Source organism: Amphiura filiformis, chromosome 17 (genome assembly GCF_039555335.1).
Source record: "Amphiura filiformis chromosome 17, Afil_fr2py, whole genome shotgun sequence".
NCBI classification, from domain to species: domain Eukaryota; kingdom Metazoa; phylum Echinodermata; class Ophiuroidea; order Amphilepidida; family Amphiuridae; genus Amphiura; species Amphiura filiformis.
The window spans coordinates 61,202,228-61,219,207 of NC_092644.1; the positions used below are offsets into that span (position 1 = coordinate 61,202,228).

At 35.1% G+C, this 16,980-nt stretch overlaps 1 protein-coding gene across 4 annotated transcripts in view; it reads left to right on the forward strand.

The window, feature by feature from the left end:
• Positions 1 to 16,980, forward strand: part of LOC140138113 (ras-specific guanine nucleotide-releasing factor RalGPS2-like) — a 65,465-nt gene that overhangs the window by 12,055 nt on the left and 36,430 nt on the right. For 3 of the 4 annotated variants that reach the window (XM_072160010.1, XM_072160013.1, XM_072160011.1), the window contains exons 2-4: positions 466 to 934; positions 4,072 to 4,220; positions 14,388 to 14,486. In XM_072160010.1, the coding sequence (XP_072016111.1) occupies positions 4,101 to 4,220; positions 14,388 to 14,486 (219 nt within the window). In that variant the 5' untranslated portion in view covers positions 466 to 934; positions 4,072 to 4,100. Of the gene's footprint in view, positions 1 to 465; positions 935 to 4,071; positions 4,221 to 10,160; positions 10,300 to 14,387; positions 14,487 to 16,980 lie in introns of those variants that run through there. The other variant, XM_072160014.1, reaches the window with a different exon arrangement.

Here is a 16,980-nt window from a genome sequence, read left to right on the forward strand (position 1 = left end):
ATTGCGCCAGAATATTAAATGGGAAAAAATTAGTAATTGATATGATGGGATATATGTGACTCATTTAACTTGATCACATCACAGCGCAAATATTCCACGAATGAACACATGTGTATTGTTAATTATTGCAGTCTGCTTGTTTACCTAGTTTTACTGTTATTGGGAATTTCCATGGAAAAAAACATTTAATGCATATATATAAACAAGGACATGAACCCTGCAAAATTAAAAATTAACTTGTTTCATTCATATGTCTAATAAGACAATGTTCTGGACAATGTAAGGATGTGTACAAACAATGTGGTTGATGAACTATTTGTTTACATTTTAACATTTTAATAAAAGGTAGTTATTAATGACTTGCAACATCGAAATGTGCAATTAATGACATGACCTCATTTGTTATAAATTTAATAATATACGGAATAATGATAAATTAACCATTAATATCTTATTTGCCTACAGAACATTTATCATGATGGTTGCCCTCGGTCACGGCCAAAGTCAAAGTCCTCTATTCCCCAGTGAGAATTGCATACTAGTGAAGATGACATGCAGAGACAGACAGACACACTATATGTGATGTACCTCATGTGATGACACCATATCAAGCAGCCTGTAACCAAAGACATTCACTAGTACTTCATATGAACTCAGTACCAGCTTGTCACATATCATCATCTATCAACACCGGAAGGAAGTGAATTTAACTACCAGGAGAAATCATCTTTTGGAATATAAACTGATGAACCAAATTTGTTTATTTATTTGAGTGATTACCAAAGAAGATACTGTGCATTAGATTTAAGGAATTGGATTGAGACAAGTGAGGAAGCGTTTGTGTGATTGCATGTGAATCTTATTTGTAGGATAACACTTAATAGTAATGGGGTGATTCATCAATTGGAAGATATCAATTAGATTTGCATCAAAGGTAAGAATTACACTCAATCTCAACTAGAAAGGTACCTTAGTGTAAAAAGGCCCATCAATAACTGAGCTCTCTACCAATATATTTTTCAACAAAAATTTTGTTGAAATAGGGTCTCAGAGAATGGTGCTTGAGATCAGATGTGTCGTCATAGGTCCGTATGCACAAAAGAGTTAGACCGGGTCTAAAGTTAGACCTGGTCTAAGTGGAATTTAGTCCCAGGAGAAAGGACATTTTCCTTTACATTTGCTTAAGGGGTGGGGTATGAGCGTTTGGACAGTATTTATTGTGGGACATTAGAGCACATCCGACATATCGAATTGCATTCTGAATACGAAGAATGTCCTTCTGATATCAAATAATTTTGATTTTTGAAATTCGCAATGTAATACACATTTTATGGCAAATGATTTAAAATTGATATTTTTGATATTTAACAGTACTCGAAGTAAACTTTATAAATATGATGATTTATAATTAAAGTGTATGTAGGTGGGATGAAAAGCCGACGATCAATTGAAAATGTTGACCTTTCGTATTGAAAATATGGATTGTTTTCCCAAAACACCAACAATTGATCGTCGGCTTTTCCTCCCAGCTGCATACACTTTAAGAATATGTCATTTGATTTATAAAATTTACTTTGAGGACTGTTATATATCAAAATGTGAAAAATATCAAATTTTTATAATTTGTCATAAAATTTGTATTATATCGTGAATTTCAAAAATGAAAATTATTTGATATCAGAAAGACATTCTTCGTATTCAGAATGCAATTCGATATGTCTGATGTGCTCTCATGTCCCACAAAAATACTGTTGAAACGCTCAAAACGCTCATTCCAGGTCCCTTAAGATATTTTGTATTATTTTTGAACTCGGCATTTAAATCTTTAGAATTTGCAAGCTACTTTAGGAAGGAAATAGGAGTAAAGGACCATTCCTGATGGAACTAAAATCCACTTAGACCAGGTCTAACTTTAAACCCGGTCTAACTCTTTTGTGCATACGGACCATAGAGGACAGACTCAAGACCTGTGCATAATTTTATGGGAAATCCTCCATGGATTTTCACATATGGAGACCAAAATAGTATACCTTGCCTTACCTTCACAATTTTTCCTGCAAAAGCCCAAAGGTAGTGTGTGTTGCATTGGTAGGTCTTTGACGTTCCTTGGTGCACCCATATCTGCACAACATATTACGTCCAGAATACAAGGAAGCACATACTTTAAATCAAAGTTTGCTGGGCGCATGGCAAAATAATCAGGAGGTATATATTTTGCCCTGCATGAGCGATTAATGGACATGGTGGAGTCTGTTCTCTTTGGGTGTAATCTCTTTGGCTACAGGGGAAAGAAGAATAACACTAGCACAATTAAACATGGCTTAACAAAAGGAAACATGACATGCATAGGTAGATAAATCAGAAGAAAAACTCCGGACATATCTGCCTGTGCAGGGACTTAAACCCCAGACCTCTCACTTGTCGGGCAAGCGCTCTAACCACTGAGCTACACAGACTGGATATGAGCAGTCAGGGTAAACAGTACAAACAACACATTACATACCAGTGTACAAGATCAATTTTAATACTATAATCACTGCAACATGCCAAAAATGTTATTAAAATTGAGAAAGTTTCTGAGTTAATATGCCCATTCAAATGGTTAAGTGTACTTTTAACAACAGAACCTGCATGTTTGGCTGTATTTCAAAATCCCATTTTTATGACATCTAACTCATGTTGCTTTTCGTGTCACATGTCAATGTTAGAACCATGGTGGGTAGCATTGTGGAAAAATCAACTTTTTCAGTGTATCAGAAAGTCGTCATGACAGTGCTAGGCATCCTGACTCAAATTGTTTTTTTACAATTTCACATTGAAAAAAGAAAAGAAAAGGGGACAAACATGTCAAAACTAGAACTGTCTTAAAAAAGACACTACATGAAGATGAATGTTTCATAATTTTGCAATCAATAAGTGCCTGGAATGCTGGTAATTGGTGTTAAAAGGGATTTTTATGGAAGAGATGCTTCATTTGTTTATTACAACATTCTAGGAATCATCTGTCAGGGCGTAGTTCTTCTTTGAAATATATTGGTACACATAGGCCATATAAAATGACTAGCAGCCACTAGTTATTCTGGAATCAACTGGGAGATAACTCGGATAATATCATCCATCTGACCCAGTTCACAATTAAAACATGGTTGGGCTTCACCACCCAAAATGTGTCATCCAATGATGTATTCATCTAATAGATTAAACCATGCAGGCATCCATTGAGACTTCACAGCTGGCGTATCAAGCAGTGCAAGAGGCAATTTGTGTAGCTGTGATCTTCTTCACAATTTGTACAAAACGCTCAGCACGCTTTAATTAGAAATGGTATAGATGCTTGATATTGCAATTTGTAAGTGCTACCATGCGTGCTTCATTTCAGGTTCATGGTTTATGAAAATGACTCAAGAGTTATGAGGTGATACAATAAAGTGTTAAAGATATAGAGCAATTTGTTCTTACAATGTTATCAATTTATATCAATTTGTGATAAACCTGTGACAAACCTGTACATATTAGGTGACGAAAAAACAAACCAGTGTTCTATGGGGGACTGACTTGCTTAGTAATGTTGGTTAGTTGGGTTTTTTATATTCAGAAAAAAAAGAAGCGGCTAAATGGTCATAAAATGTTACCAAAAGCCTGGACTCTGAAAAATTCAGGAATTTTTAGCAAACATTTCAAAAATTAAAAGAAAATTTCAGTAAAAATCAGTCCAATGCACTACAGCCAAAAATTACTGTGTTAATTGAATTCAACTAAAAAATCCCCAAAATGCAAAATCGGGGTTGAGCGGCTTATAAAACAAGGTTTTTTTTCTGACGCCTCCTAGAAACACATCCAGAGATTTTGGGTTATTTTTTATTTGTTTTTAATGTAACTCTAAGAACTTGGTTTTAACACAAATCATGTATCTTTGGGAGGATTGATTCACATACCAACAAAATTTGAAGGCCTTCTCTCTTATCTGCTTATTGTAAAACAGAATTCATTCTCTTTTCCACCCTCCACCCAAGCCATACCATGTGTGCGTAATTGTTTTCACAACTTTTAATATTATTTAACACATTTCAGTACTTGACACATACCACAGTACCATCAATATGAGTCAGCCACACAGACCATTGAGGCAGACATCGACGTCTTCGGCAGAAGATCTTACCAATGGGGACAGTAGAGATGGGGGAGGAAGCTCTAGGGGCTCAACTTTACAAAGTCTCTCTGTAAGTATACATGTGATTCCAATCAATAATTTATATACAATAGTGAGAATGTGATCAGTAAATGTAGCCACATGACAGTAAATAATAACTGATGGATACCAAAATAACTCAAAGGGGCAGTTTGCTATTCACAGGTTCATCACCAAACTTACTCTGTGTACATGTTGTCGTTTCCGGCTGTCAACAGCCCAAAATTAGAACACATGGTGAATATCGGTACTAACAGGGAACATATCAATACAAAACTGCAAGTGCATATTCATGCGAATATAGAATTTTTATGCTGCATATTCTACTATAATTTGGCAATGAACTATATAGAAGTTAAGGTTTGCGCAGTATACAATTTCACAATTTCGGACATTCAACAAATGCCAGTTATATACTGACATGATATGGCATGGAAATGTATGCATATCGGTCACTTTGTCATTGAAAAGTATATGGGGGCTGCATTTAGTTTAAGGAGTGTCTATATTACAGACAATATGGTATGATATACTTTCATATGTAAATAATTTTAATTTATTCCAAAAAAGCAGGCAGTTCCTGTAAATATAGGCCTACTTTAAAGCATGCTTACGGGGTGGCATCTTAGTACCTAAAGTTGTGTTTCTAGTTAGAATCATGTCCTGTACCCTCTGATTGAACGTCTTATGCAGAGTGACTAACTACTTTGCACCTGACATATATTTTAACTCTCTCCTGGAAATTTGTAGTGTGATTATTTATAAATGTGACGCTATCTGATGATTCTGATCCACTCAGAATAAAGTTGGACATTTTGAAAATTTTGTTAATATTACAAATTTGACTAACTTGCTTGGCACCTATAAGCTTACCAATGGTGAAATCTCTGAATCACAGTCATAATTTAGTGTAACTTTTGATCACTGGCATACGTGGTTGTAAAGTTATGAACTTTTTATTTGTCCATTTTCTTACTTTTTTTTTTTATTGTTGATTGCTCCTTATTTTTGCCCATATCTCAGTTTTATATGTGCCTGCATCAGATCATATCACAATGAAGCATAAATCTTATCTATTGCAAGTGTAACTTCTTATCGTGGTGATATTTTTTTAATGTATGTAGATCAAAAGAAGTAAGGTTTGATGTCATAGTTTCCATGGCAACAGGAAATGTAGATAATAAAGGTGATGTTGACCTTGAAATCGAACATTGCAACACTATTGTAGTGTGCTATTGAGCTACATCTACCGTCATGTTTTCACTTTTGATATGAAATTTATGCTAGTCTTTGTTAGGTTTCCTGAGATCATCTCAAAATGAGTTTGCCAGAACTTTATACAATGTAGAGAGTTTGTAGTATAGAGTATAACATCATCAACTAAATTTGCAGTATTTAGCATAATTTACATCATCAATTTTGCCTATCTAAAAACAATTACAGATATGTAAGGTTGGGGAAACATGATGTTATTTAATATGTTCAATAGTGAAATAAAATTTAAAAATAATACGGAGACTTTCAGATGGTTGCTAATGTGTGAATATTATTTATTTTTTTCTCTTTTGACAAATTCCCTTTCTAGTTTTGTTAAAATCAAATTAGCCCATCTTCAAACATTCTAAGAGGTTAATATATCAATGAAAACAATAAATGTCAAAACCAGAGAGTTATAATATGTCACAGTTTTTGACAAGCCAGGAAACAGTAGAATGTTGTCATTAACCAAAATAGTGCTATTCCTTAGCAAAACATTCACATTATAAATATCCACCAACCTCATGAACTTTGGTTATTTTAGCAATTATGTGGAAATGGTTTCTTCAAAGGATTTAATTCTTTTGGAGAGGTTTGGTTTTGTAAACATGAAGTACATTATGAGTTCATTAACACCTTAGAAATTTGGCTTTATACAAGCAAATCATTCACAAAATGTTTCCCTTTTGATCTTTACACTGCAGTACTTTTTCATTAATTTTGTTTTCAGGCGATTTTATGAAGTGGTAGAAAACCTATGGAATGCTTTGTAAGACTTTTATTTATTTATAAAGTTACTTCTAGTCCTGAATAAGGAATTTAGTTTGGTAGTCAAAACTGTTTGCATACCTCATAGCTAGGGGTGATTTTTAAGCTACAGTTGAAGCTATTTGAGAGTGAGTTGGAATAATTTCCTCAATATCATCACTATCCATGACATGCTCATCTATCAGGGGAACCGTTCTTTAATCCAGGCCGCGACAAATTTTATTTATTAGCTTGCCCGATCGGGCAGGCAATATCCAAAAATTGGTTGCCCGAAATTGCCCGAAATTAACCCATATTCCCGGCAACAATTGTCGACCGTCAAAGTCACATACCATACTCATCATGCAGTGCAGTGCATAGTACCGTCAGTGTTCCGAATTTGGCAGTTTCATTCTTACGGAAATCCAATACTTTTCTCAGTTAAGTTGATAAATAAATGAGTATTCATGAAATGCATAAAAATGAACATTTCATTCAATTATTTCACTGTTTGTTTCTTACATGTGGAAAATAATGTGTATTTTATGTGAAATTTTGTCAGTAAAGTCACGGCGATTTACGTATTTCGCCAACCACTAGTACATCTCAATCTCAATCATATGCAAATACATGGCCAGCTGACGCCAATGACGTCATGATATTTGCACTAAACAGGTTCTATAATTGGCCAAACTTCCAATACGTCACGTAACGGCATGATGTTCATTAGCATATATACATGTATATGTCTGCAAATCTGGTGTGGGATACGAGTGCCTAGCGAAATTTGAGTTCCATTTTAAGAAGTTTTCTACTTTGTTTTGACGTTTTTTTACTTCTGTGAACACGCCAAGTTGGACAAAATACTCCATTTTAAATCATCAAGCTTTAATTGGTTTAAATTTAGACTTGCCCGATCGGGCACAGCTCTTCAGAGTTTTAATTGCCCGACAAAAAATGTGATTGCCCCGGGCTATCGGACAGGCGATTTGTCGCAGCCTGCTTTAATCCCAATACATTTGTACATTCATTGAATGACCTTTGAAAATTTGGGTACAAAAACTCATACTCTGCAACTTGAGGTCAAATTTTGCTCTCTGATTGTTTAATTGGTGTTATTGAACTATGCAATTGGTTTGAGACCACTGTGGTCCATAGTGGTGGCTAATATTAAATTATTTTCCCTACGGTGATCTTTATTAATACCTTGAACTAGTGAACTACCACCATGAGGCTGGCAAACTTTTATACAAAACAAACCCACACTGTCTATTAAAACTTTTTTCGCTCAGGTACACCTGAGTGAATATATACATTCAGTTTAGACCTTGAAATAAAATTTGACCCTTGAACCTAAGTAGCTCTAAGTGGAGCTTCTTTTGCAAATGCTCTTGCTTTGTAATCACTAAAAATATTTTGTAGAATAATGCATGGTATCTCAGTAATAGAAATGCACTAAATGCAGACTACTGCCAGCTCCTAAAATAACCTCACTCCTCATGACATAGTTCATAAATATATGCAGCAGTGAGATTTCTAGTTTGAGGTGGGGATAGGATATTAGCCTCATTCCACATGAAATTATTTATAAGACTGTGTTCTGTAGCCCATAGTGGAGGGTTTTGTTACCTGGGAATGATAATCAGTTTCAATATTATGAGTGTTGACAGATTGATAGTGTAGTGGTCTGGAAGTTGAAGTTGAAGTTTAATAACAAGTTACAAACTGTCCATGAACAGATTTTGTTTTATGGACAAAGTCAGGTAGCTAGGTCAGCCTGCATGGTCAATTATACCAAGTTACCAAATGTCCATGAACTTCTTAAATTTGCAATGAGAGATAAGTAAGGTGTTCTGATTGTTCTGGATTTGCCAGAAGTTCACAGTGCATGTGGTCATCTCGTCCACACTATATAAACAGTAGTCATCTCATTCACACTCTACACAACAGCCTGCCACAGCACCATCTTCAAGAATCAACAGAAATTGGAATATTCTGCAGATACAAATTTATATCCAGCAGCATCTTCAATGCCAACAGATTGAAATATCCCACAAACACAAATTTATCAAGTTTAAACCATTTTGGGTAAAATGGCATCTGAAATAGAACAGAGCACATTGGAGCTAAGCTAAGGGCTTAAATTTTTTTTTGTTGAAAAAATTATGCATTGGTGATAAAGTGTGTAATATTTAAATTGTATTATTTAGATCGTTAATATGTAGGCCTACAACTTAAACTTTACTTTTTATTTTCATGGGTAACATTCAAGTGCATAGGCCTACATCACTAAATGTGACATAATATGTTAAATGAGTATTTCACAATCCTATAGCATCCACTTTTTATGACATTTGTCAGTAGATATCCAGAAGCAAAATCTTATATAAATCTCACAACTTCAGTTGATCAGATTGTTTGTTTGCAAGAATAAAATAAGCATGTACGCTTATCAATCAACATCAAAATTGATGAGTACTGGTATCATTTTGATACAGCCTCTAGGTGTACTTATATGCCCCATATGCCACTTGCTGTGTTGTAATTTGGCGAACAAGTTTGACGATATGCTTGCTAAACGAATTAATCGGCAAGAATTATTTTATACAGAAACAGTTCTGCCAGAGTTTTCCAGTGGTATAAAATGATAAAATCTGAATATTTCTGTACAAAGTGTGGATCACGGAATGCCCTTTCAAATTGTGTTGAATTGATGTCCAAATTAGTGCACATCATTGAAATTACATACATGTTTGTAAATTACTTTAGTATAACTTTGGGTTTACTTTTCATTACCATTTGTATATATTACATGTACATGTTGAAGTGTTAAAAAAAATCCAATATGGGGTGGGCCTACATATACACAAAATAGACCTAAGTACACCATGGAAACCTGTTTCTTACTTCATGTATGTTGTGTTATACTCTGATCAGCTCATAATAGGCGGGACTCATAACATTGTGGATTGATATACATGTAGAATGGCATACACACACAGCTGGGCGCAGCACCCACGCTTGAACTGCGCTTTGCATATTGCGTGAATGACACAACTTTATTGACTTATGCAGTAACAAAAAACGAATAATTCCGCCTATTAAGAGCTGCACGCGTTCATAGTATAAATATATAGAATAACATTAAAGCTATAGTACACTTTTTTATAACAAGAAGTTTATTAGTAGGCCTACATGAATTACCACCGACCTACATTGTACAACCATGTTTTCCAATCATGCCTGAGCACTCCCTTTTAAAGGGGTTTTTATTAAACTTTATGATTATTTTGATTGTCAAAGCAACTCAGGCAAGTTACCTAGAGGTCCTTTAAGTGTCTAACCAACTCGGGCAAGTCACCTGGAGGCCCTTTACGTATCAAACCAACTCGGGCAAGTCACCCAGAAGCCCTTTAAGTGTCTAACCAACTCAGGCAAGTCACATGGAGGCCCTTTAAGTGTCTAACCAACCTAGACAAGTCACCTTGAGTGTGGGTAAATCACCTGGAATCCCTTTAAGTGTATAACCAGCGCAGGCAAGTGAACCTGGAAGCCCTTTAAGTGTCTAGTTCTAATAATATCTTATGCATGGGATCTTATGCAAAGTCTATATACTAAATAATGGGGTATTTCCTCATTCAATTCCTGCAGCTTTCACTATCTGTAGACTTCTGAAGAATTGTATGTATTGCTCAATTTTAACAGGAGGATAATTTTGCGCATGATCTTTACTAGAAATTACCATATTGTCATTCTGTGTTTGTAAAATTGTTCTGAAAAAAAAAATCAAAATAAAACCTTAAAGTTTCATGAAGTTATGCAAATTTGAAGCAAGTAGAAGATTATGTTATGTGGTGAAAATGACGGGGAGTAAAATTAACTGTGAGTGAAGAACTGTCAGTATGAAGGAAGTTGGGGGGTTAGGCAGACTCTGTCATGAGCCAGCCCACCACACGCATTTAGGTGTATGGTCATATAGGGACATGTACATACCAAACTTGGATAAATAACTAGGATTTTATACCAAACGCAGGCCTGGATTTAGTGTTGAATTCTTGGATTTATAATACAGTGTACTGAGAGAGACAGAAGGCCTATTCTTCAAGGTAAGCTTGCATGTAGGTTCATGGAAAGTCAGAGGTGACTTTGATATGATGGTACTTGATATGAAGTACTGTGTGTTTTATTTGGGACATGAGTGTAGACTGTACAGAGTCAACAGGTTTTGTCTACAAGTAGGCCTATTATTAGGTAATTTTACAAGTGAACTGTTGTGTGAAGAACCGCTGGTAAGTAAGCTGCCATACACGTCTGTCCCAATGTCTGTCTAGTAATTTTGTTTCTGTTCAAAGACTACAAGTAAGCCCAGGTTGCTTACCATGTGTTTCAAGTGCTCTATGTGCACTGCTGTACCTAGAATGGACTGCCAGGTTACAACTAAACTGTGTTTTAATATAAGTGTGTAGGTGTAGTTCCTAGAAAAGAGCTTGTCATGTGTTTAGACCAGTAACTTGAATACACTTGAGTTGTGGAAGACGACACTTAGTTCTAGGAGGATCTAAATTGCAAAGAAATATAGGGAGCAAATAATTATATTTGATGGTGCTTCATTTGAAGGGCAAGAAGAAAAAAAAATTAAGGTTAATTTTGACTTGGATCAGCCCCTAATAAACATGATAAAGACTGCAGTGGAATATGTAGGTAAACGATGGTAAGCCAACTTTCATACTTTTGTACATGTGTACTTGTGCACACACACAATTATATGAAGTGCCTACATTTCCAAAAACAAACATAACAATATTGTGTAGCATGTCAAAATGTGTGTATTCAGTGACATTTAATAAGTGTCTGTTAAAAGTGGTAAAATATAATTATAGTATGTCTGGGAATTAAAAATAGAATTGGAGGTGACACTAAGGCCAAGAAAAAAAAATTGTTTGCTTGCCCTCAATTGAATTTTAACAATTGGGTCGGTCGGTCGGGATTTCTTTTTTTTTTTTTTTTTTTTTTTTTATTACTAGGAAACTCTAATGTTTGTATTAATTAAGGCTCAAAATATGAAAAATCAGACAATTTTGGTGTCAAAATGAATCAACTAATATTAGAAAACAACTAAAATGTTGAACACAAGCTCTAAAATACATTTTTTTACATCTTCAGAATGCAAAAATTTGAAAAGAAAAAAAAAAAAACTTTTTCAGGAATTTCCAAAAATAGGGTCGGTATTCTTTTGTACAGTAAATAGAAAAAAAAAACTTTTTTCTGATTTCCAAAATTAGGGTCGGTCGGTTGAGGGCAAGCAAACAACTTATTTTTTTTGGCCTAATGGTGGTATAATGTGCTCATTAACAACCATGGTTAAGAGTTCAAGTTCACATGAGTTCATTGTGAAGGTCAGGGTACCAGTAATGTAGAGTCAGGGATAACAGACAGACATGTATGCCTAGATGCATATCAGTCTAGTAGAAAAGATGAGAGGAAGACCAAATAGAGTGCTTCAATCATTTCATGTTTGTTGACAAGTTTATAAATGACAACAATGAAAATTGACCCAGTGAGTACTGATTAAAATCTACTATTTGTTTACAGTTATCTTTGTTTTTCTTCCAAATCATCTGAGGCAATTTTCTAAACATGTTGACCAATTTTGGAGAAGAGGTTTACTAAAACATAATACATTCAGAGTTTCAGCAGTTTGTAGCCTTATGTTAAATTAACAACAATAATTTATTTGTCACAACAAATGACTTGCTTTGCTGAACCGTGTCTCATAAAGCAAATTCTAAGGTTACACAAGTGTTGTCTTTTCTGAGTTGCCATAAAATTGCCATCACTTAACGAACATTAACTTGTCACTATATCAATTAGCCTCATTTATGCATTGTGTAGAGTTGCCAACATAAGAAAGACTTCCCATTAGGCATTACTATCTCTTTCAAGCTGAGATACTGTCAGTCAACTAGGCAGCCCAGCAGAAAGTTTGACCCAATTTCATTGACTGATAGTGAGCACAGTTCCTTCTATCTGTGTACTTGCAAATGTATACATTGACAACATTTAATACTGTCAGTGCCTGTCTTTGTATTTCCTGTATGACAGCCTGATGAAAACCATTCAATTTAAACAGAAAATGAAAGTACCTGAGCATCACACAATTTCACGCTGTTAATGCAATTCGGTTATTGTTTGAGAGAATATGAAAAGAAATTGTGTCAATTGATGTGAAACAGTGTTGACTGTTGATTGCTAGGAGGTATGGTTGTGCATCAAAATCAGTTGTTTTATAACAAGGAAAGAAAAGATGAATAGCAGACGATTTTTGAAAAGCAATTAAAGTAAACTATTGTTGTTAATGTGTTATTTTGTTTTTATAAAACGTTTTAGTTTTTAAAACATTTACATAACCCGATATTTAAATGTTATTAAAATGTTTTGACCAACACACGTTTGTAACACATTTATAACATTTTACACCCATTGTTACACATCCATATACAGTTGCTTCTAATGGGTCACTGCCACATTTAGTGTAGACTACACAATCTGTACATATTTGTACCTGTAAATTGGTTTTGAAGCTCAATTGATAAAATGCAAACTCACTTTAACCCACAGAAATTATAAATTACAATTTGAAGTTATAATTACATTGAAATATTTATTTTACAAGTAAATTACAGTTGTAAATTGTATTATCCTTATTATGTTATTGGCTGTTTACTTGCCTATGTCATGCTATCAATTATTGATTAACCATCATATCCTAATCAAGACAAATACATTCATGTCAGCAAATTAGCATAATGTTTGATTTCCTTGATTGTCTTTGATATGTTCAAGTTGATTAGTTCTTTGTTCCAAAGTTGTGTTGTTAAATGCATATTCGGAAAATGGGAAAGCAATGCATTAGCGGCAAGTTTAAACACAATCTATTTAGTTTCTAAAGATCATTTTGATGAGCACAAGTTAGGCCAAAAAAAAACATGTTTGTTTCCTGTAGCAGGTCCAAAAAGTCAAATGCAAAATGCGGTTTTTTTAAATCCATGTCTTGAAATGGAAAAAAAATACCCTTTTCGCTGCAAATTGGAATGGGAATTTACAGTGGGTTTCTCCGATACAAAAATAAAATCATATTCAAGAATATTTATGACCTTTCAACCTGCAATAGTTTTTCACTATGCTCGTTTGTTGTGGAATGTGTAAATGTTTACTCCAGTAGTGTTTTATATTATTTTTTTGCGATTTCTTTTTTTCTTTGTAAATGAAAAAAAAAATCAAATGCGCACAATAAGCCGTCAAAAACTAAATATGTGCGCTACAGGAAACAAACTTTTTTTTGCCTTATGGGTCAATCAAATGATTGCAGCAATGGCTGTTTGCTTGTGGGCTTGTTTTGGAGTTCACATTAGGGACAGGTAAGTGCAAACAAAAAACTGGTAGATCATTTGGGACAGTGAACCAGGATATTGTTGCATGCAATTGAATAGGAAATTTCCTCAAATTAAATGTTTGGATCAAGAATTTCATAATCCCCCTCAGCTAGTTCGCCAAATTTTCCGGCTGATTTATTAGACGATGTAGAACAAGTCATCCGTGACCTAGCCATCTCGTTTAATGCGGCAATACTTACCCACAATATAATACATACTTGTTTTTCATACCAGGGATTTCAACGGATTCAGAATGAAAAAAAATTGTCATAACATACTGCATGTATAATTGTTTTCGAAAATTTTGTGTTAAAATATTATACTTATAGCATTGCCAGTGTCGAGGTCAAAAATTAGGATATCTTTATCCCTGTTCATGTTGGGTTTGTATAGGTTGATAACCACCCTACAATATTGATGAGTAACTGTGCAGAAGGATTTGGTACAAATGAGGAAGTACTCTAAGTGTATCACAAGATGTGTGTCACAAGACAGTGTTCCTTGTTTTGCACAAACATATCCTAATGGCCTGCAGAGTAATCTTTAAAGGAAGAATCAGGTCCTTTTATGTGGGGATTTCCCTGTCGCCTGTTGTTCTAAATTTAGATTCTATGTTTTGATATGCCTATCTATGGCTTGTGAATGAATCTTCAACTTCAACAGATATCTATAGTTATACATGTAGTTTCAATGAATTCAAGTTTGAGACACACATGAGCATTGTTTTATTAATTGCTATTCTTCTTTGATTGTTTTTACAGAGTCGGGAATTGGGAGACGGCCGTTGGACTTTACCGCGTATGAAATCCTATGACGCGGTAGTGTTCGACATGCTGAGAGTGCTACCAGAAGATTTTGCAGTAAGTAAACAATATGTACTGTACACCGTATAGTATGCACATTGCACATTATGCTCATTGTTGAAAGCAGCTAAGGCAGCAAAAAAAATCCTGTTCTACTGGCTAAATGACCTAAAAATCACTGAAATCATGAAAATCAGACAAAATCTGAACATTTTTTACAAACATATTTGGACTATTTTGCCAATTTTTTCCAAGAAACTTGAGTCAAATTCAATCCCCTTTGGCCAAACTAATTAACATTTTTAATTTCATACATCTAAAAAAAGTAGATTGTAAAAAAATTCCGAAAATATAAAATCTGGTTCAATCAAGCCCGTAGAAAAGGGTTTTTTTTTGCCAAATTATTAAACTGCTATCACTCATAGCTCAAATGAACTACAAATCGACTCCAAAACTCTAACAATTTCATATATTTCTAGGGCCTTAATAATTTATTTTTCATCCTGCCATCATAATTCAAACGTTTTTTAGCCTGACAAAACCAGTGAAAACATTACTCATAACTTTTGATGTCTGGTCTCATGGTCTGACGTGGGATCTGGCGGCTTGATCGCATCAAGTTGTCAGCCCAGACGGTGAAAGCTTAAGTTGGGAGAAATCTATTCACAGAATTTGTCAAGCAAAAAGGTTTGAATTATATAATCTACGATCCTACAAAATCATCCATGTACGGAAATCCGTCAGCATGTTTAGTGGCAGCACTCGCTTTTCACTCACTCGGTGTATCAGGCCTCAAGTTACATGTATTGATGCTCATCACAATGATCATAGCCTTGTACTCATATCTGCTATTGGCAAGACTGTCAATGACTTCCTATACTAGGCCTATACTATTTCATGCACAAAGTGTATTGTATGCATATGAATGTGTAGCTACAAATGTAATAGTATTTTTATACAGTTTGCATTGTCAAAATCCAGAGCAGATATCTTACACTTCCCACAATGCATTTCTACTCTGTATTGATTTGCTATTCCGTGTTACATAGGTCGATAGCACAGCAGAAAAACGTACCTTCCCATGTAGCCTGTGTGCGTAGATCCCGCATGGAACCCGCCATTGAAAACCTACACAAGTCGCCCGTGTTTAGAGGTAGCGTACTTCGTACCGTAACGTGCTCACTCAGTTTTCTCTTCACATTATTGATCCTCATATTAAACTGGGTACCATAACGCTTTTCAATGTAAAAGAGCACCATCCTTAGACCAAGAAAAAGTAAACGGATACCAGCCTAGAAATTCCTAACGGTTTTTCCCCGTCAGTCTCTACTGCAGCTAGTTTGACCTGCTCACCACGGCTTGCGTGGCGTGAGCGGAATCAAGCCAGCAGTAGAAGAGACGGCCATGTGCGATAATTACGCAAGCTCTGGGTATTAGTATTTTGTAAACACTGGAATATGCTATCATCACAGTGATTTCAACACGAACTCACTAGCCAACTGCCGTAAATCTCGATCAATTTGCTGTGATTTTCTTTGAAATTCGTCATCTATGATTCTTAAAAGAGGAACACAATCATGACAAATATAGTGGGGTATATACAGAGGAAGAATTGAGTGCCAACATTTTCATTACAATTAGTATGTATCTTGTTTTTCCACGATTATGCACACACGTACACACCCCTATTGAATGAATGAACTACACACTGATATTTATAACAACGGCAGCAGGTACTAGGCCACCGTATTAAAATGCCATTTATTTGAACATCCTTGCCCTAAAAACATCACAAAACATGCTGAAATCAACACAAATACAGTCTATTCAATATTTTGAGTCAGCTGAGATCATCCAAACTTAGTGCTGATGATCGCAGGCAGAACACGGAGGTGTTTTACCACGGGTGTTTTGCTGGTAGGCCTATGTGGGATATAATACAGCGTGGGTCACTTGTATTGTAACCTTGCTTAGGTCCATTCGCGGTCGATGGCTATGTGCAACTGAATGGTCACGTGACTATATCTGGAGATTTTATATCCATCCTTTATCGCAAAGCATGATGGAAGGAGCGTTCGTCTGCTGTGGGTTGATAGTGACAAAAATAGCTCAATTAACACAGCTCATTTAGATCTTGCAATTAAGGTGTTTCTTATACACCCATGTTTCACTGAATAGCAAATCAGTACAGGGAAGAAATGCATTGTGGGAAGTATAAGATGCCTTCTCTGCTTAAAATCAGTACAGGGAAGAAATGCATTGTGGGAAGTGTAAGATGTCTTTTTATGGATAAAATCAGTGTACACAGAAACCTGTCACAGCATCACGTTCCATTTATGTAAACTCATTTGTGCTAAATAGTGTGTTATTTACACAAGGGTTTTAGATCTGGAATTAGGACAATGTGGATTACTGTTTTATTCACTGGTAGTGTCAAGAGCATGCTGCATCTGTTTGGTTGCTGGAATTCAAGCATTGGGCCTAATTCAGATTAATCTGGATTGGAGAGCTTCATATAGACATAAGCAGTGTTAACATAATCCATCTGTAC